The 22,704-nt window shown below is 38.5% G+C and overlaps 1 protein-coding gene across 1 annotated transcript; it reads right to left on the minus strand.

The window, feature by feature from the left end:
* Positions 1-4,875: 4,875 nt before the first annotated feature.
* Positions 4,876-21,835, minus strand: si:zfos-911d5.4. Its single transcript, XM_044338401.1, has 7 exons — positions 21,610-21,835; positions 21,055-21,182; positions 20,319-20,419; positions 19,817-19,965; positions 18,608-18,836; positions 17,515-17,735; positions 4,876-6,469 (listed from the first exon to the last, which is right to left on the minus strand). Exons 2-7 carry the CDS (start codon positions 21,168-21,170, stop codon positions 6,302-6,304), a joined length of 984 nt encoding a protein of 327 aa, XP_044194336.1. The 5' UTR covers positions 21,171-21,182; positions 21,610-21,835; the 3' UTR covers positions 4,876-6,301.
* Between the last annotated feature and the right edge of the window lie 869 nt (positions 21,836-22,704).

Genomic DNA, 22,704 nt, shown 5'->3' on the forward strand with positions numbered 1-22,704 from the left:
ACAGTAAAAGCTCTCACATAATAAAGGAGGGAAAAGTACCAAAGGCCTCTTAAGTTAATATTAACTTTATTAACTAAATTAAATTGAATAAAATAATAAATTTATTTAGCATTTTTCAAATAAAGAGAAGATAGATAGATGAAAATGCATAGATCAGAGTGAACTAATAAAATAAGCTAAAATAAAGTTTAATAAAGTATTAAAGCACACAGAGAGACACAGACTCACAACTTCAGGCTCGATTCTCAGACTGAAATATCTGAACAATTTTTGGATGGATTGCTATAAAATATACACAGACATTTGTGTTCTCCAGAGGGTTAGAGACTCTCTACGAGTTTGGTGATTGCCTGACTACTGGCACCAAAAGGTCAAAGTTTTCCCTTCTTTTGTGAAATATCTCAACATCCACCAGATGGATTGGCACAAACTTTTGCACAGACAGAAGATATAAAATGTCTCGACAACAATGTGGCGGTTTGCCATGAAATCTTGTACAGACATTCATGTTCCTGTCAGGATGAAGTGCCGCCAGGAGCTAAAAAAAATCAACTTGTCCAATACTTAATGATCAAATGCCTGCAAAATTAAACTCAACTGTTCTGTGTTTTTGTATATTAATTAGCAAATGTTAGTATGCTGACACACTACCCGCCTACCTCCCTGATATATGTAGCCTACTGTATTCAACATCTCAGTAACGATTAAAATCAGGTGTTTGTAATCTAAATTGAATGAGAGGGTTGAAAGGGAATGTTCAGTTTTACTATTATTTTCAGGATAAAACAGCAGCAACTCATTTCGAACATGATGTTTCCTCGTTCAGTGCTACTTAAACCCAGAGTTAATGTCTATACTTATTTTAGATGTGGAAATATAATTTTCTTGCATTTGTTTTTAAACTCCAACCTGTAGCTAAGCAGGAAAAATCTATGTTATTGAATATAAAACACATTTGTCATTCCCTAAGTGCATTCTGTCTGAGTGATCAGTGACTGCAGTGCATTACAGAGTCAAATCAATGACACAAAGAGAGGTGCTTTCATAAACAGCTTTTGATTATTGGACATTATTAACTTTTCTGAATTCAGTGAAGTGAAACAATGTGTTGTCCCATCGACACAAATGCAGATTAAGCAAACTAATGTGAATTCAGAGATCAATGCATTCATTCATGTAATGATGTTTCTGTATTTGGAGCCGCATTGCATCGAGAAGTCTGGCTCTAATTCATCATCGTCCGCACATTATATTATTATTGATGGCTCTTGCCTTGGGCTAGTCCATTTGTTTTTTTCAGATTTGTGACAGGCGGCAGAATGCTGGATGGAGGTTTATTCTGCAGTCGTGCCAGCAGCGCCACACATAGCTCTCTTATTTATCTATTGATCATCATACCTCCCAATAATCTGGCGCCTGACACATTTGACAGCATTATGTGGAACAGGTCAGAGGACAGAGCTAATGAAACTGAATGATGGATGTTGTTATCCACAGCATTAACCTTGCTAATAGTTGTCACAGGCAGCACATTTACTAACACATGCCCTGCAAAGCCTGCTGGGATTGCCATTGAATTAAAGACCTGAGCATTCATTGAGGTGGTCCAGAGGCGTGTCTGTATGTAACAAAAAATACATCAAAACATCACATCAGTGTTGCAGCCCTGCAAATATTTACAGGTCAAAAGATGTCTAAGTTAAATGGGTTATAACAACTGTGGTTCAGTCACTGAAATACAGTTGAAACAACAGTTATATGTCACTTAATGACTAAAAATGTCTTTTCAGTCAAATATAGGGAGGGTTTAACCCCCTCCAGAGGTGTTTTGACCTGCAAATCAACAAAACTATGCTTACTAGGAGGATGCTTCTGGAAAAATATTAAAATTGGCCAGGAAAAAGAGAAACACATTGTTTTTAGAGCATGGCTACTTGAAATAAGAACAGTCTCAATGAGAAATTAAACCACACATACATTTCATCACTATTTTATCCAAAGAATATTTTAAAAAAGCAAGCAAGCAGATATTTTCCATGTCTGGATTTTAGCCCAAGTCTTGGATAGGAGGTAGAAAATGACATTGTAGAGAAAAAAAATAAATCATTTTCTGTGCGAGCACTGTGAGTGAAGTCATACTGTAAGAGAGGTCTGCAACACCAGGCGTGAAGTGAGCTGTATCACTGCGAACGCGCCGCTCTGCTCCTCTCCACTCCATCCATCCATCCATCCATCCATCCATCCCGCCTGGCTAATGTATCCCTCTCAATAGCCGGGGACAAGGGGAGAAAAGACTGCTTGTGTGAAGCACAAAAAGCCCCACCGCAGCCACGTTTGCAACAGTAATTGGCAAGGAGGCTTCGTTCCATTCACTCTTGCATGTCTTTTGTTGTCCTGTAGGTTTTTTACAAGTGTAGTGCTTTTGAGAGTTGTTTAAAAACTGGCTAATTTCTGCAGCCCTCCGCCTGTTGTTGCCCATATGCCCATTTATTTATTTATTTATTTTGTGAATACACAATTGAAAGATTCTTTATCTTGATGGACACTGACGCGTATTAATAACTTCTCATTTAATAGCATCTTCATGATACTTTTGAGTACCCTTCTACATTTTTGAACGTACGCAAAAGGTGGAAAAACATTAATCTCTTATGAATCCTGCAGCTTTCACACTCTGAAAGCTTTGTTGCTGCTCAGTAAAGTAGTGGTCACAGAATAGAGGTTGGTGGGCATTAGAGGGACGGCCTTTCTCCTTTCATCATCACATTGTAGTACTTGTATAAAAGCCTGCAAAATGTAGCTTGTGGTTATATTTGCACCACAATTACACTTTATCCTGTTGTAAAATGCGTTAAAAGATTTTCACTATATTACATTGGTGCATTTTTTTCTCTCATGCACACTCTTAACCCTGATACATGAGTTTTATATAAATGCGGCTGCTACCGTAAGAAGGGGCTTGAGGGAAGAATTGCTACTGCTACTGTATGTATTTTTCAGCATTACATTGCATGTTCTTTTTCATGGATACTATATTTACATGTTGACAGCAATCTATATGGCTGGTTTGCTGCCTATTTTGCTCATGACCTGACACAAAACCACGCAACACCTTATCACAGGTTGATTTGTGAGAAGTTCAATCAACGAGTAATTTCCCCCTCTGACACTGCTTCATTTGGAGGTCTGAATAGCTCAGACTGTACAGTATTTCCCAAGAAAAAAAAGCAATGTTCGAGAAAAGCTGGGAAATTTGAGAAGCAGAATTTTGTCTTTTCTTGTTCCTTAATCATCTCACAAACCCTTGAGGTGTCCTAAAGGTTCAGGAGAATGTCAATAGTTGTCATAGGGAATATTTCTATATTTTATTAAAGTAGTTTGAGTTAAAAGTGTTGACAGCAGGGTTTTTGAATTATGCAGAGTAGTCAGGGCATTGTTTCCGGAAAGACACATTGTTGTTGAGATTATATAAATGTATTTTGTCAATGAGCAGCACAGCAAAAATGATATTCACCGTCACTGGATTGGGGGCTGGATTACAGGACGATAAGAGATGGAAAGTGATTTTCAGAACACTGTCAACAACTGAATATTAATGCAGGGACACTTTCAGTGCATGTCGGTGTTCATATTGTGTTTATGTAAGGGCACAATCAGAGCCAAGAGTTATTCCTCACTGTTTCCCCACTTAAACACATTTCCCACGGGGTTAGACTCTTAGTACGACACGGTCTCATCTCTAGGGCCCTTTACAGATGACACAGGCTTGCATCTCAGAAAATATTGCAGTTAAAAGGAGGATGTTGACCCGCTGCCTGAGCAGAACCTTTGAGCGAGTCAAGCTGAAGCAGCAAAATCACGAAGACGGGGGTTCACGTAATGGGGTCAAACTGTTTGTTGAGTTTGTTCGACGCTGAAATGCGGCTGTCAAACTGCGTTTGTGTTCAAGCAGGTTCAAGGGAGTGCTGGAAACATTTTGGAGAGGAGAAACAGTTATATTCTCGAGTACGGGCCTGTATGAATACAGCACTGTGGTGCAAGATTTCCTACTGAATGGCTGTGGCTGAGGCAGTGGCTTGTTCCTTCGCATGTCACTCGAGAGGGATCTGTCCTTCATGTCCGGGCTACTCTACAGTTCCATGTGTTTTGTCCAAAGGAAAGGTCAAACCATTCACCTGACCTAGCAGCCCAGGGGACTGCGTAAAACGGCCAGAGGTCAGAGTTGGACACCTGGTCTTACAGCAGGGTCAAGACCTTTGGTACTTCACTTACTGGATGTACCGGCTCACTACGTCTCTCTGCATGTCAAAACACCTAACTTAGAGAGTCAAAACTATAAGATTAGTGATGTACATTTTTACTGCAAAGGAAAACTGCACATTTATAGCTGATTACATTGTACTATAGATTCACCCAAATGCGATATCCAGGATCCAGGATTTCCATTTTAACAGAACCCTCATTGATTCAGTTTCCAGAGGAATTGCAGGCTGGATCAGTTTACCTTGTTACCTTGTCACACTATGTTCTGGTCTGATCACCATGTCCATTTCCGCTCAGCTTCCCCTCCCAGTTGCCGCCACCCTGCCCAACAAGAGTTCCCTTTGTCCCTGTGACCAGTCATCCATTCCTAATCTCTAGTCCTTTACTGCACTGGAGACGTGCTGCATGCTTTCAGAGAGCAGAGTGAGATGTTGATGGATGCCTTCCATCTCCCCAGTAAGGCTTTGAAGAAACCTTGTGGCCCAGTAGTGACAAATGACTTTGAATATGGGGTTCATCTTTAAAATCCTTCACACCATGCAGATCTACTCACATGTGAAGAGTACACAAAGTACCCTGAACTATGGTACGATGAAAGTGAAAGAAAAAAACTATGAGAAGCATTAAATCTTTTTATTATGACGCCAGAAGGTAAAATACATGTAAACATAAAAACACATGACTAAATAACACACCTATGAATAAAACAACCATGCTTAAAACAATGTCAATGAAGAGTGTGTATATCAATCATGCTTCTTAAGTTGGCTTGATGCTGAAAGTGCTTGAAGTTTAGAGAATATTCAATGAAATATTCATACTGACATGTAATTAAGACACAGTAAAACCTGCACACACGCATAACTGATCAGAATTACATTTAGTAATTGCCTAAAAGCTCTTCTGAGCACAGACCATCTGATATTGTCAGTATTGTTTGTCAAGTGCTGTGGAGAAAGTTCCTGAGGACACTCTTAAATAAATATGCAGAGATAAATTCATCGAAAACACTTTCAAGCAATGATGACCAAGATCTTGAAACAACCAGAGTCTAAAAAATGTGTGCCTACAAATGTAAACAACACAGTGCTGTTTGTACAACTGCCACTGATCTGTCCCTCAGGTAAAATTGTAAAAAGACATTTTAAAAAGTGAGGAGCTTGAGTACAGTGTAATGATGTTTCAGGTAGAGAGATGCCATGCAAAGAGATACCATCAACACAGAGAGCTTCTTCTATTGCATTAGCTAAAGGCACTGATATCTTGATGGAAATAACTTCATTTTAGCCACTACCAGGCACAGTAAATACAATTGCTAGCTGTTAGCGCAGCTGTGTAAGCCTGGTAACTGATGGAAAGTGACTCAGACACAGTTATGAATGGTGCTGGTGGCTGCGCCTGTGCGCTCTTGAATACGTTATCGTCTCCTCTGTGCGGTGGAGCATATTAATAAAGCACCTTGCAGTTACACCATCTAAACAGAGCGTAAATCACTTCCCATTAAACCAATAGAGGCAGTAACATGCCCTGCCCTCATCGCACTGGAGGCCACCAGTTTTTAACCGCCACAATTAACACATTAAACACTTCAATCCTGAACTGATGTGACACAATCAGCTAACATAATGATTAATTAATGGCTAGTGTAAAGTGTGGGCCAGCCCTAGAAATTCAAAACAAGAGAAAGTTAATCAGGCTAATTGTCTGAAACCATCTTCATTAACATAATATTGCCACTGAGGATGAGAGAATCAGGAAAATTGGCAAATGTGGCTTTTTTCTTTCTATTTTTTTTTTTTTTTTTACAATAAACATTCACACAAAGACATTCAGAATCTGTTTTGTTAGCACAATATAAAAAAATACAAACACCATATAGTAAAAGGCACTCAGTAAAAATGTAATTTGGTTTGAGCTACATTGAGAGTTTGATTTGTAGGCTGTTTTGCAGTTGCACATGCAACATAATTAATAATGCTTCCTCTCCCTCCTCTCCAATGTTTTGATGGCTATCCTCTTTATTGACTGATACATGCCGTCATATGCTGAGTGTGATGCTGTGAATGGTGTTTGCTGGGATTTTGGCATCTTCTTCCTCCCCGCTGATCCTGAAGATCACACACGTGTTGGAGGGGATGGTGGCAGTGGCGCTCAGGGACTTACCCAGCCAGCTGTGAGATCCACGCTTGTACATTTTAACTGTTACCTGCAGAGTGGGGAAGAGAAATGGGGAATACAGTTAATTAAGGTTATAAAAATGGATCTTCAAATGGCTAAAACACAAGGTTGTTGTATGTGGATGTTCATGGCTTTTCTTTGGGATCATGACCCTGACTGAGACCTCCTGACATCTGGCTAGAGCTAAACAGACACTCATAACTTTCACCTTTGACCTCTATATGTACAAGCTGTTGCTTAGTCTGTGGGATTGTAGACTGCAAAGCCACTTATTGATACTGGCTTATTGGATGAGGGACTGCATTTAATGATAAGTAAAGTAAAAATTCAAACCTGAGGTCCAGTATGACACAGAAAGCATAGATTTGGTGATATTTATGGCAAAACAGGGCTAAACAGGATTGTTATGTAAACATTTTTAGACATCTAGATTATATATAACAGCTGTTTCACCAGTTATATTTAGTTTATAGCAGGCAATTTCACATGGAAATGTGGTGTTCGAACTTAAGATGAAACAACAGTTATATATGACGTCTTAAAAAACAAAAAACAAAAAAAATACTTTTCACTTTTGAAACCAATGTAGCCACGTTTGAACCTAGATGCTTAAACAACAATACATGCTTTTTGGGGAAATGTCAGTTCAGCGAGAAGACCCTAATTTTAGGAATCAATTAGTCACCCAATGAAATGGCCTTAAAAATACGTAAATAAAAACTGTAAAAGAACATTCCCGCTAAAATATTGTGCCACTCTGTTGGAACAGTGAACCAAACGGCAGTCCGAAACAGAATAAATATTAAATTAACCTTGTTCTCGCTACAAGCTTTTTTAATTCCCCTCCAGATCTTGAATAGAGTCATACCTCTATTGATTTTATGTAGGTTGTAGGGCATAATATGCTTTAACACTACATCAAAACAGCCTGTTACATTTGAGCCTGACAATGGAAGCCTTAACTAGATTTAGACATGCAGGTAATTGAACCACATCCATTTCAAAAAGAATGCCTCACTGTATCTCTTGTTTGGCTGCATTTACAGGGGATAACAGAATATTACAGTGCCTTTTCACAGTTCCATTTTCTTTCACTTTAGTATTAGGCAATTTTTCAATTATTATTTTTTTTCCATGTTCTTTCATCCCCAGCTCTCCATAATGTCTGGGCCTTTTAGTTAATGGTAGCGACAGTCAGAGCCCAGTATATCGGCCCTTGTCCATTTTGCAGGTCATTGTGGAAGCCCAATAGGCCTTTTATTACGCCGACATCAAAAGGCAGATAAGCATTAGAGGTGGGGAAAATACCCTGCACTAGATATGTTCCCTCTTTCCTTTGTCTGCTATTGAAAGTGATCATTTTAATAGTGAAGAGGTTGGTGAGCTTTGGGGCTGATGGGAAGTGCGACACCCCTGACAGCCTACGAATATGAGCAAGTCGATAACACACCACGAGCGCGCAGCACACCCTCAACACCTGCACACTCTTGCTGCTAACCTAATTATCTGCAACAAAGGCCACCGCGATTTCAGACACACATCTTTCCACCATTTACTTACTTATTACTGTGCATTAAAACAGGCAGAGACAGAGAGAAAAAGGCTAAACAATTGTGTCTTATAATGCAGCCTTGGCCGAATGCCACATGGCTTGTATTACAATAGCATCAGACACTTCAGAATGAGTGAGTGTCTATTAATTTGGGATGCATGAAAAAATAGATCCATGACAGCTGGTGGCAGAGAGGCTCATAAACCGACACAAAGACACATGAGAGAGATTATTCTAGCAAATCATAGTCAAACGTAAGAGTTGGTAATCAGCAATTAAATAATTTAAGGGAACTAAAGTTGAGTTCTTTCACCTTTGCAGCTCCGCAGAGATGCAGACACAATACTGGAGATACCATATTCAAAACAGAAGTAGAACAATTCTTCACTTCACTTCAGCAAGAGCTGCACCGTAGGCTACGAAACACACATACTGCCTTCATACAGTACCTCCATCAAGGCCACACAATCCTCTATATTTGTTATTATAATCATATGAAATGTTTAGAAAATTCCAACTGGACATAGTAATAGATAATCATGCTTTGATTAATGCAAATTAATTAAAGATTAATTGTACTTTATTTTTCATTTTCAGCCATTTAAATTGATCATGTTTCTGTAGCATCATCAAATGAGCAAAACACAATCAAATTTTTCAGGTTGATATATGCATGTGTTATCTAATTTAGGGCTACAACTAATAAATATTTTCATTATTTGTAAATCTGTTAATTATTTTCTCAATTAATCGCTTAGTTGATTGGTCTATAAAATGTCCCAAAATGGTGAAAAATGTCGTTTTGTTTTGGCCCGATCAACAGTCCACAACCCAAAGATATTCCGTTTACTATCACAAGAAGACTTAAGAAATCAGAAAATATTCACATTTGAGCTGGAAACAGGAGATTTGGACATTTTTTCATCAAAAGTGGCTCAAAACAATTAATTGATTATCAAATCAATTATTCATGAGTTGCAGTTTGCAAGAATATGTAAACTTGTATTCATAACTTCCAACAAAAAATTCCACTTTAAGGAAAATGATTTGGAATATCAGAAGACAAAATATTTTAATGCCAAAAATGATTGGGTATGTAACAAGATATGAGTCAATGTTTATCAAGTAGAAAATCTACAGAGACATACTGTATGATTTGAAATGTTATGCCGTACAGGAAGGAAGAATGCTGCCATCTTTGGCATCAACTCAAAGAGGGGAGTTGTGTGGTCTAGACTACCTGCCCGCCAGGTGTTGTTCTGAATCTGTAGGGATGGTGTGTCAGATACAGGAACTGTCACTGCAGGTGAACCTCTCAGCCACTTGAGACAAGTGTCTGAGGGTAAAGACGATACTGTTGCTAATTTACAGTAGAGGAGGAAAGTGTAGAGGAGTCTCTGACATTAAAAAAAAAAGTAATTCAAAGTGCAATCTGCATCCTACACTTAACATGAAATGCAGCATGTCACGCTTGCACAAAAAGCAAAGATGAACATATCAGTACATAGTTACTAAGATTTACTGTGACTGTGAATTGTCCACAAGTTTACAAGAATCATTACTATTTCAAGCACAGACAGGCCTGAGTGTGTGTGTGTGTACGTGTGTGTGTGTATAACACTTCACAGTGAGGATAGGACCCTCGGGGCTAAGGTTGGGTGTCACACAAAGGGCTGAGAGCTCACCTAACGGTGTCTACCCCTGTACTGCCTCTCACTTTCGGTGTCAGGGGAGTCGTGTGAATGACATCACTCCTCACATTTCAACCAGACAAACTCCTTCTTCTTATTTACCGTCTGCTAATAGTCATAAATCCTGCCTCTGGTTCACTGCTCACCTTTTACCCTCCTAAACTCAAGACGACAGCTCATTCTTCGTCCAAAAAAAGAAACATCTCTTTACAAATAGCTGATAGCAATCTCCACTGCAGAGCAGGACTGGCTTCCTTATCTTCTACCTGTAGGGATGTTTATGGCATAGATTCTCAGCCACAATGGTATACTGACACCCAAAGAGGTTCTTCTAATTAAAAAATAAAATGAATAAAACAGACCACATCTTAATTGTTTAAGAATAATTATTTGTGGCTAAAGGTCTGACAGGTCTGACAAACATGAGTAATGTAAGGAACTGTGTAATTGGTTAGGGACGTGTCACCACCTGCGTGTATTTCCATTCACAAAGTTCAGATTCTTGCCCTGATAGAGTCAAAGAATCCCAGTGGGGTATCAGTCAGCGGGGGCTGTTACCTGGAGCCATGGGTGCAGTGTTTCAGGTGAACTCTGAGTGAGCGTAACGCCACACCAGCTTCAGACGACGGGCTCTTTGTTCCACGCCGTGTCTCACCAGACACAGATGGGGAAGAACACCAAGTAACACACCTCTGGCGCATCAAACATCTTTGTCGACAAGCCAAATGCGATGGAATCAGACCAAAAGTGGTTTGCTGTCATCTCAGCTGGATGTAACAAGGCAATTAGGTAAACACTGTGTGGTTTGGCTCAGTGGATGAATGTATTAACAACCTGCTCTAGAGGTGTGAACTGCTGGATTATCAGCGGTTTGATTCAGATTCTTCAAGTTGACAATTCGATTCAAGAGAGATGATTGTTTTTCTTGCCCAATTTGATATAAATAGATTTATAATGATTCTGTAACAATTAGCCAAAAGTGTATATTTATTAAATATATATACAATAATATTAAACTAAACTTTATTCTCCTGCGAGGAGAAAAATAAACAGCAGAATTATGTTCTTCTTATTATCCTAAAATAAGAGACAAACAGTGAGATTTCTATTATTTCACTAATTTTTTAGGATAAGATACCAAAGTGAACATATTTACTTTTTCAATTAACTGTTCCACCTGTGAGAAGCACTATGTAGAACTTAATTGGACGGCTTTTACAAATACTTTTTGGTTATTGTGGTAAAAAAAAAAAAAAGGCCTTGTAAAAATAATCCAGTCACAATACACAGCAGATTATATAAATTAAACCTTTAAAACTGGTGTCTCTGCCTTCAAAGCAATCTGGCAGTCCAATGGTATAAGTCCTTGAAATCCTGATTCATTATAAGGGTCTAAAGATCATAAACAGACAGTTTGGGGGTGAATTTCAAAGTATTAAACAAGTTAAACAGTTTCTCAAGTTAAACACACATTTTCCCTCATTAGTGGTAATTATAGTTGTGAAAGTGGCAGCAGTAGTCGTAGTTGCATTGATTCAGTACAACTATAATGACTTGAAGTGTTTTATTGAGATCGTTGCTGAAATAAGAGCGACTTGGTTCGATTATTTCTTTTAGCAGATTGATGCATTGCATTTGCATAATTCATAATTGATGTATCGATGTAAAGAATGAATCTTTGCACTCATACCTGCTGCAATGAGGACTGTAGGGCTACAAAAATGATTTTAACATTGATGAATATGTGGTATTATTTTTTAATTTAATCAATTAATCATGTATAAAACGTCAAAAAAAGCTTGGTTTGTCCAATTAACAAACTCAAAGAGAAGTTAAGAGGTTTTTCAATCATAGAGAAAAGCAGGAAATCCTCATATTTGAGAAGCTGCAACCACTGAATGTTTATTTTTCCTTGATAACAGACTTCATTGATTATCAGCAATCAAAATTCTTGTCAAATGATTTTCTGTTGACCAACTAATCAATAAATCAACATTTAGCCTTATAGGCGAATAAATTCACCCTCAGTTCAGTTTTATAACTGCTTGTTTGAAAAACACAGGGCACTACAATGCATTCTGCTAGAAATACTCAAACACTGTAATTGAACTGGCCCGCTGAATTATCTGGTCCACATTTGCACCATCGATTAAGATGCCTAAACTTTTGTTTGGTGACGTTACAGTCTACTTCAATATCCAATAACTACATTTGCCAACAGTCATGACCGCAAAAGATGGCTGGTTAAGTTCTGAATAGCTACGTCTCTGCTTTCCAACCAACCTGCCTCAGATAACAGGAAGCCATTAGACTTTCTGCAATAACCATTTACATCCATTCACCCAGCTCTGACTTTATTTCCATCCACATAAGTGCATTTTCTGCAAGAGGTTAAAATATGAATCCCCCTCCTTTTTCTCCTCAATGGGTCTGGTTGTCTGGCTGACTTGAGAGGGCACAATCTATGACTGATTTAATTTGCTCTTTACGAACATCTCTAACAGCATTACCCCCAGAGCATACACTGACTGCCCCCATCTGACTCCATTAACTCCCAAATCAGGTTTAAAGACCATATTGATGCCGTCCGTTATTAAGGGTGATTATCAAAACAACAGACAATGGGCCAAAGTGTCTGTTAACTAGTTTATCCATAATTTCACATAACTGTAACAGATGGCAGGGCTGTCAATTATCTACTGTATCTGCTGCACACAGTGGCCACACACTGTCTGGATATGCGGCATATTAGCCTTTACATTAAAAGAACGATACTGTGATCACAGGTGGTCACAGGAAATGGCCAGAGCACGCAAAATAAACTATGATATTAAATGTCAAACACAGAAATTATTCGTGATAAATGTCTAACTTGAGAGGATAATAACTTGCCAATGCAGCCTATGTTTTTTAGCTGTCAGTTAGGGTCTTGTTGTATGATAAAAAAAACCCCCAAAAAAGTCACTGATAAAAAATTCTAATGTTGCCATTCAGTCCACTTCACCACCTTTATTCTCCTCAATTAATGAGAATGGCTTTTGAAACTGTAATTAAGTGTTTCTGCTCCACACGGCCTCTTCATTATTCACGAATCCCTATTGATCCGATCTTACAGCCTATACTGCGGGGATCACTGTAATATCCTGAATCCCCAAAACAAATAGCTGCTGTTTGACAGAGCAAACTTTGTCAAGATAAAATCATCACTATGACCAGTGACCGAAGAAAAAATTCAGTTAGATACTAAATCTTGCACTCGATGCCAAAACGGATGATGTCAGAGAATCATTAATAGCAAAAACCTTGTATGAAGCCTAAATGGTCCTGTTAGGTTGATAATTTAATATCATTATTGACTTGACTGCAGCCGTATTATGACAATGTGATCACATCATTATGGCTGCAACTAATGATTATTTTCATGACTATCAGAAAATACATCTTAAAAATGTCAGAAAACAGTGAAAAATCCCCTTTTACATTTTCCCAGAGTCAAAGGTGAGGTTGTCAAATTTCTTGTTTGATCCGACCGACAGTACAAAACTCAAAAATATTCAGTTCACTGATTGCACATGACAAAGAAAAGCATCTAATCCTCATGTTTGACATGCTGGAACCAGATAATATTTGGTATTTTGCATATTATATATATATAAATATGTTGTCAAAATCAATTATTCCAAACAAAAAGCAATAAACCTAACACAATTACTTTTTGTTTTACACATTTGATCGTTTTTTTCATTGCATTAAACATCAATCTGATTATTTTACATGTGATTTTTCATACAGTTGCAATATAATATCCATAAAGTATATTGATACCGTCTAAATATTCATAATAATATTGATTTTAAATATAAATGCATATGCAGAAGCTAGGCCTTTTCCTTTTGTGATTTTTTTCTGGTTGTTGATACATGCATTAAATATACAATAGAACAGTGTATGCATACAATATTTATCACAGATAGTATTACCTACTGTGTGTCTGGCACAACCACAGCTCATTCCACATTCAAGAGAATTATTTTGTAATGAATATTAATGGCTTGGAGCATTTTTTTAAACATGTATTCAAATTTACTGAAACTCAATCCCTACCTGTGTTAAGTAGGAATGTGTAAAACATGAACTCTACCGGTTGATGTTTAACTAAATTAACAAAAGAGTGCTTGAAGAGCCCTCTAAAATGACTGGTAAAGCATGCTGGGTGATGAATTTTGAGGAAACACGTTGAGTCATCTTCAAATTGACAGATGCAGAATCTCTCCATGGGACTCTTCACTGTGGCTTAGTGCTCCAGTGAAAAAATAGATTTTACCAAGTTTAATCACATGCTATTACAAGGCAGCTTTTATCATTGCCTTCCACTGTATAAGTGCTGGTGTCTTCACTAGTTCATTACAGACACTTGTGATTCTGCAGCACTCTTCTCATGTGTAATTGCATGGTTAGCTTTCCTCTGCAGCTTCCTACACACACTCTGGTGCAAATTATTTCCAATTTCAGTTTCCTTTCGAGAGCGATGCTGCAATTACAGAAATCTGAACATCCTGGTAATTTCCCCACAATTTTCATTTCTGTTGAAAAATGCTGTGCGACTAATAGATCTTTCTTTCATGGGCATTTCTTCAGAAAACTTTTCTTTGAAACTTTTCTTTAGTACAGAAATCATCTCTCTATCAGGTTTAGTCGGGTAGATAATGAAGCCGATGAACAGTGAACTCGGTGGGACTCACAATCTGATAAATTGCTCTCTTACTGAAACAACTTTTAAGTATGCTTTTCTTGGTCTGTGTCTGGTGACTGAACTATAATACCTGTGTTGCTGTGGTTTGAAAAACATCTATTCACAGGTACACAGGCTTTTAGCGAAATTACAAGCGCAACCATGTTCATATAGATTTTTTTTTACTTTAAGTACCACACATAAGATGCTACCACTTTGAGAATTCTTATTATAAATCATATATGTGTTATATATGTGTGTGCTTTGTTCATTGTATACATGAATAAAGGGTACTACATACATTTTCATTAAATGGCTAAATACTTTTTTTTCCTCTGGAGACCAAAAAGCCACAGTGGCTGCCAATATTCTCTATTTAGGCAGCAGAATTTGTAGGCTTTGTTAATGGCCAGCTCCTGGCCTTTTGTGTGCCTCCATTCATTAGCACCACAAAGCGGTTGATGTCTCCATCTTTGCCTTTTCTGTGCTAAGCACCGAGTGCACCAGCCTGTCCATTACAGGCCTGTGACGCGTGCAGCCTGGGAGATGGTCAAACAGAGAGGAATGTCACCGTAGAGTTAAATTAACAAGCTACATCTGTGAGGAATCTGTAGACAGTCAGAGACGAGATGTATCTCCGGCAACAGAGGTCTGATTATTTTGTGCTGCTCTGCGTTGGCCGAGATGTTGTCGATGAATTTGCAGCTTTTCGCCTGGTGGCTCGTTTCTATTAATCAGCTGACAGGGTGGTGTAGTCAAGTTACGGTCTAAGGAACTCAATTGTTGTTTCTCGGCTATGCAATTAGTAGACACTCTATATGCTGACTGCGAGTTAGGAGAGTTGTTTTTTTTTAACACAGGGGCTCCATTTCTGCTCCTCCTGAATAAACTGAGATTATACTATAAACTGGTACAACAGCTTCATGAAACAGTCAAATATCAGAGTAGGAGATGACATAAGGATGAACAACGTAAGTAATCTGCACTTTAGTTTATGACATGAATAGATCTTTAGCTCATTCTTCCTCTCCCTAACACACACACACACACTCGCACACACACACACAGTAATTACCCCTCAATCCATACAAATTGAATGAAGCCAGAACCGTGGTCTAAGAATATAGACCATAATTAATAAATTACAGCCACTCTACTCAATCATTCTCCACTTTGGGGACATGTAGACATCCCATTCTCCACAGAGTAATTGACTGCGCCCACAGAAAACACACCTAGTGCCTCCGCGGTGGCTTTGTGGATACATCTGGTGCCATTTCTTACAACCAAACAGATGCCTGAGTGAAACTGTAGGTCATATCACAGATCTTCTAGCCTGTGTGTTTACAAGTAACAAATCAAAAGCATGCATTATTTCTGGGCTCTGAAAATACGCCTGGGGGAGCTATCAGGTTTCTTTGCCGCCCCCCAAGCTTCTCTTGGCAGCTGCTGCACACGAGCAGAGATCTTTTTTTTTTTTTTTTTTTTTACTAAAAACAGAGTGCTGAAGTCCAAAGGAGCAAAATCTTAAAATACGTTACTTGATTTTATTGTACAAATCCGAAGGCACAATCATTTTTTCTTGCTGATCGTCCAAGCTGAATACAAAGACATGAAATCTCATAATGAGAAACAAACCATTGGTAGTTTAAAAAAGATATCTTAATGATTGTTGGGTCATATTTATCATATTTTCTCCGAGTCACATTTCTCTGTGAAATATGGGGAAGAGGTACGCCTCACGCTGCCTCCATTTACAAATACTTCTTTGAAAGTAATATATTTTGTTGTCGCCGTGTGTGTCCCCTTCGGCAAGAAAAGGGCCCGCTGGAGACTGTCTAATGATTGTTGGGTCATGTATCAAATACACAGCAGCTGGAGGGGAGAGGGGAGAGTACAGTCTGGATGTTGGGGGGTGGGTGAACTGAAGCCTGTGTAGAGTTTGTAAGGAAAGCCCAGGCTGAGTGTTTGGGTGCTGAGGGTGGGTGTGAATCTGTAATGGAGGCTATGCAGGAGGTTGTACTCACTGGACCTTAAGAGCTGTGACCTTTGTCTGTCTAACATTTACCTCATTCAGCAACATTTATTTAACAAGCTCGAGTGATGCACTTTTGTGCAAGCAAAAATAATTAAGTGTTAATGTCAGTGCATTTGGATAAAAATGTCACCAAAATAATTTTGTGTAAATATCATAATCACTCGGATTCAACTAGTTAATCATCAACATTTACATTCATTGCTGTAGTGACATTTGACATTTCCTTTCATGCCACCTGGAGAGACACCGTTTAACTAATTAGCCAAATTAATTCATTGCCTTGCAATAAAACAAACAATAATAATCCCAAACATCAAGCGATATGAGAATCTGAATAGGCTCAAATGATGCCTTTTAGACTGTGCAATTGCCTTGCCTTTTGATTCAATCAAGTGAATGTAGCTAATGAGCACCATGCAGGCCGACAGAACTACTTATGTCAATAAGAAAGTGAAGGCCTGCAGAATTGAGGAAGTAATTAACACTAAGAGTGTTTACAGAAATGATCTGAGAGGGTACACTCAGTTGAAAGCAGCCAAACGGGTTAAAAAAAGCCTCACTCGGCTTCTCTAGATCATGAATATTTTTCAGAAAAAGGACCACTATAACTGTAATTGCTTTACTTCTAAATAAATCAGACCTGTAATTAGTTGGAATTAGCCTGATAATTTTAAATAATTTATTTCTTCAGGTTTGAATTAATTAAATAATTGATTGGCTCTTGGCCAAAATTGTGTTGTAATCACTTCATCTGATGTTTATACGGTAATATCCTGACATTTGTTAATTAAAAATTACTCTAATTGTTTTTAAATATCTGTCATGTTTAGCAGTCTTTAACCTATGTCAAACCTGTTTTTTTCCAGTTCCCAGAACAAGAGGGGAATTTCTGACAATTAACTGAGACAGTCATAAAGTACTACTGCCACCTGCTGGTCTTATAGTTCATGTTGGGCATTTTGCTTTAGTTATTTGGAGCCACGGACACAGTATTCAGCCCACATTTACAGACGGTACCTCTGGTCCTGGTAGCTCATCAGAGCCAGTGGGGTGGACTGACCTGAGGCGTGTGTCCCAGCAGGGCCCACAGCGAATCAGTCGACAGAGTCTTGAGTCTGGAAAACTCGAGTGTGTCCATCTCCTGCCGGTTGAGAGCGATGTACTGGCAGCCTTGGTAGTCTCCTCTCAGCTGCTCGCCACAGTGCAGCCGCATCAGATCCCAGGTTCCCACCCTCCTCAGGACCTCCCGCACTGACTCCATCTGCTTGTACGACAGATGACCTGCAGGACAAAAAACATTAAAAAAAAACACTAGGTGAGATAGTGGCATTCCTGTCAGGGGCCTGCTTAATAAAATTATAGTCTATAGTTGAAGTTAATACGCAGATTTTTCCCCAGGCAGTCCGAGTATGGAAAGAGGATAATTGGACCTCTACACAACTGCACGGACTCTTTTTAATGACAATATTTGCACAAATATATACACTTCGATCTGTGTCCCATTTTAAAAAACTTCACCTCAAGCCTTACTACCTCAAGTTGATACTTGAAGTTTCTTTTCTTGTTGTTGTGTGTGTGTCCTTTTATTCATTTCTAATTTTATGAGTTGAGTCTTTTTTGATATTATTATCCTGTATAGTGGGCCAAACTCCAATAGAGAGCATTTCACTGCCATTATTTATGAAATGTATGCTGCGTATGTGACAAATAAATTCCTTTGAACCCTGAACCAAATCATGTCTTTATTCACGTGTCCTCTAAAAGTCTTATTTTCTTTACAAGTGAAAAAAATGGACAGGGAAGTAACATTAATCCAACATGTTTCAAAAACCAATCAGGTATTTTAAAAAATCTTAAAATGAGTGTCATTACCTTGAAACAAGACAGAATAAGGCAGACATTGCACTTCATTCTAGACAGTTATCTAGCCAAGTTTATTAGTATTGGAAACAGATCATTGTTCGTGAACCTAGAGCAGTTGTCTGCCGTGTTCTGTCTTGTTTCAGTATAATGACATTGATTTCTTGAGATTTTAAGAAAATGAGGTTTAGGACAAAAAAAATTTATGTTAAGATTGATACTTTTATTGCACTATACTGGAACTTCAATTCAGCCTCTAAAGTAATACTGTAAACCTTTTAGGACGCACTCACCAGACAGCCAGGAGGGAGTCAGTGCATCTGATATCCAGGCCATGTAGCCCTCCCTGAAAGATCTGAGGAAGTTGTCTATTTGGCTGTGGGAGACCAGCTCCCTCCTCTTCTTCAGCTCCTCATCCAGCTCGCACTCTGGGGAGAGGAAGATGACCCTAGGGAAGAAGAGGCTTTGGGGAACAGACACTCCACTGCTCGTCAAATGTCCACATAAGTCCACTGTCTTGGTCTGGAAGAGAAGATGGTGAAATGTAGAGATGCAATGAATGGTCATGCTTTGCTCAGAGAGTTTCAAATTTAAATAATAATTTTGCACATTTTAGATGGTTTAGATGGTTTAGTTTAATTCTTTGTTAAATTAAAAAGCAGCCTTGTTAAAAAAAAAAACATGTTTGTATTCTTTAAAGTAAGGGTTAAAAGTATTGGTACAGGATGTTTTAAATAACTTGTTTTGTCAAACCAACAGTCCAAAATCCAGAGATTACTGATGATACAATTAAGAAAAAAATAGCAAATGATTAATCAATTATCAGTTGTCGATAAAACTTCTATTGATTCTAATTAATCGACAAATCGCGTCAAATCAAGCCTGAGAGTTAACAGATCCAGAGAAGAGAAATTTGTCAGCATGTGCTGTATTTATAACAGTCCTGTCGAATAATGGCCTTACTGACACACAAATTCAGACTTTTTATTCTCTAATAGCTCCCATTTTAATATATTACACAACCTGAAGTTGGCACAGATGGTTCAGCTGAATCTGCTTTGTGTAGATTAATGAAGTTAATACCTCCAATTCAAGCACAACTATTTAAATCATGTTGTGTGTGTGTTTGCCATCAGACTCTTCTGTCAAGCTTCCAGTCCAAATTGAGCATCTATAGAGATGGAAATGAATGACTCCTAACTGACCCATGCACATAAGGTCACAGCTGTGTTTAGGCACCTGCCTGCTTTCAACACCCTCTGTGAACATAATTATGGCCTTTCAAATGAAGTGCCGCCACTTGGGAAGTTTAGGAAGCCCCGCTGTAGTGTTTGAAATTTACATATAAATTGTTAGTGTGACTCAGAATCTCTTAACCTGGCTGGAGTTTGGATGAAAACAATTTACTGGACAATTGATTGGACCTTGGACACAAGTGTGCCAGTTTGACATTTAGGTTTTCACGATGGTATTTAAAACTTTCAATTAAGTGTGTCGTTTACCGTGATAGCTTCGAGGGGATCTTCAATCTGCTCAATGCAGGTATTAGTAAAGTTTTGGTCCTCTTCTTTCACTTGCACATGCCAGTTTTCGTTGTGAGCGGACACTGTGCCTCTCCAGGGTTTTACATCTATGCAGAAGATCCCCTGGCCTTTGAAAAAGGAAAATAAAGCATTAAAAGTCCAAATTTACAGACTTGGAACACTAGTGTAAAGTAACACTGTCATGTCTTACTGGGACACACAGAACAGAGTTGTTGTTATTGTTGTTAGTAACACCTGTGTTTTCCTAGTACGAGTCAAAATGTCTGCTGTGAAAAAGGCCTATTGGGACAATTCACAGCTCACTTAAGTGTAGACAACACTGAAATATATATATCTTGATTTTACAATGACCAAATCCCACACAACATTAAATCTTACAGCATATATCACGATATCAATATTACATATATGTTTTTTTTTCAGTTCTTTCATGACATGCCATTTCATTCTTGATATCAACCTGTGAGAATAATAATGTTGATGTCATCTTTAACTGTCTGACACTGGTCGGGGATCCGCAGATTGCAGTAAACATCTTCTTTTCTCAGCCCGGTGAGTTTCCTACAGTGGAATTACATGGAAGACAAAAATAGAAATAACAATATTAAGTTAGATTTCGTGCAAAAGTACATGAGTAAAACAAAACTTAAACCTGCATTAACTAATTATTTAGCTACTTGGGGGCAACTGAATAACCTGTTAACAGTAAACAAAACACTGACATAGTGTATAATCACCTTATAAAGGTATTGTTTTACCAAACAGCTGCCTATTTACACATCCAGCAGACACAGAGCAACATTAGACTTTATTTGGAGTTGTGTTTCTGTCCATCCAGTGAATGTAAGTACAAGATTAATTTTTCTTTTGGGAATCTGGCTCTGAAGTTTCTAAATGCTCCATTTTCTTCACCAGCTAGTCGCTAACTTTGTCTGTCTGCCATTTGGTGCTGGTCAGGCAGTGTACAGTGGGTTTATCAGAGCTTTTTCTATGACAACAGTAGCCTGCTCTGGAAACAATGTTAATGATGATGTGAAAACAGTAAAGTTGCAGGTAAAAGCAAAACAATGAGTTTAAAGATGCTAAAACGCTCTGTAGAGCTGAATGGGACGCAAAGTTGGGTAATGCTTCTCTGTGTGTAACTTGATATACTGTTATTATGAGAATACTGATTAGTATAGCTTTACAATACTTACCTGACATGTTTTAAAAAATCAGGTAGTGTTTGTATCTGTGGGCTCTGGCCTTGGGCACTTTCTGGAGCTCTCAGGCTGAGATGAAACTGGGTGAACAAGCCTCCAAGCTGAAGCATTCTAGTTTTTATCTAGAAAAAAAAGATAAATTTAGGTGATTAGAGTTGGAGATAACATGTAAAAACAATGTTGCTTAAAAGAAATATACACAATGTAGAATATACACACACATATGTTTGGCTGTAATTACAATACCAAACATGTTTTGTTTTTCTTAGCTATGTCCAACATGTTTATGTTTATGTTGAGCAAAATCCAACATGGCTGTTAGCTACATATAAAATCTCAGCAAAATAAACATTATGGAAAACACCATTTCCATTTCTTCTGCATTGTTTCTTTGACTTAAATCCTCCTGAAAACATGCTAACTGCTACATGCAAGCTTAACAGCTTTGTTGACGACACTTGAACTTGAAGTCCCTGCGAGGAGAACAAAGAGGAAAGAACAAGACTGCATGCTGAACTGGCACAAGCTGTGAAACAAAACAATACATACTGTTGAAGTCTCGCGCTGTTTAAAAGAGCTTTAAAAGAACAAACAGCGAATTCAGGTCGACATTTTCCTGGCGTGAATGTCGGTATACGGGTGTTTTTTTTTCCAAATGCTGAGCAATGTAACTCTATCCAGGAAAGCTGTTTCACAATTTTTACCGCCCCCCCTCCTCTCCGGCAGCACTCCAGCGTTCCTGGAAGAAGTAAACAACAGACCACGTGCACCACCTGCAGCATCATATTTCGCCCACAGAGACGTGACGTCGCAGCACGTCACTCAACCCTATAGTGTGTGCAAGATGCATTTAGTAAGTAGGCCTAATTAAATGAGTCAGAGAGTAAGTAGGCCTAAGCAACTTTATTTATATTGCACCTTTCGAGGGCAGAGGCGTCACAAAGTACTTCAGAGAAGAAATAAAGCATAAATCCAACACAACAAAAACAGAATTATATCGAAAATAGGCAAGTCTAAACAAATGGGAGGTGCTTTTTAAAGGTGTCCTCAGAGGCCACAGATCTTAAAGGACCAGTGTGTGGGATTTAGTGGCATATTGCAACCTAGTCTCCTTCCAAGCATGTAGGAGAACATACGGTGACCTTGAAACTCATGAGAAATGTGAAGGGCCCTTTCTAAAGCCAGTTTGATTTGTCCGTTCTGGGCTACTGTAGAAACATGGTGGTGCAACATGGTGGGCTCATGGATGTATAATAAGAGCTGGATAGGGCGCTCAGCCTTGCAGCCAATTTTTCCCAAGGACCGCTCGTTGTATTGCAGTGAAAAATCCCCCTGCAGCCCAAAAAGGATTTTCCCCATAGACCACCATTGTAAAACAGACGTCTGTAAAACTGTTGACAGGACACCTCGAACTGCAAACAACGTCAATTATGACTCTTTCTATTATGAACTTTTGATTCATGGAGGTTTTATAATTGTAAAACTTTCCTCAAGCCGAGAAAAGCGATTTAAAAATCTGTGACGTCATCACAATGTAAAGTCTATGTGCCGAGCGTGGGGGAAACACTACTGCGCATATTCAGTGGGCCGCACAATGCAGAAGCAAATGTGGAGGCTAGAAATTTTTTTTGGTGTATGCACCAG

The sequence above is a fragment of the Thunnus albacares genome, chromosome 20, assembly GCF_914725855.1.
Source record: "Thunnus albacares chromosome 20, fThuAlb1.1, whole genome shotgun sequence".
Classification (NCBI taxonomy): Eukaryota; Metazoa; Chordata; class Actinopteri; order Scombriformes; family Scombridae; genus Thunnus; species Thunnus albacares.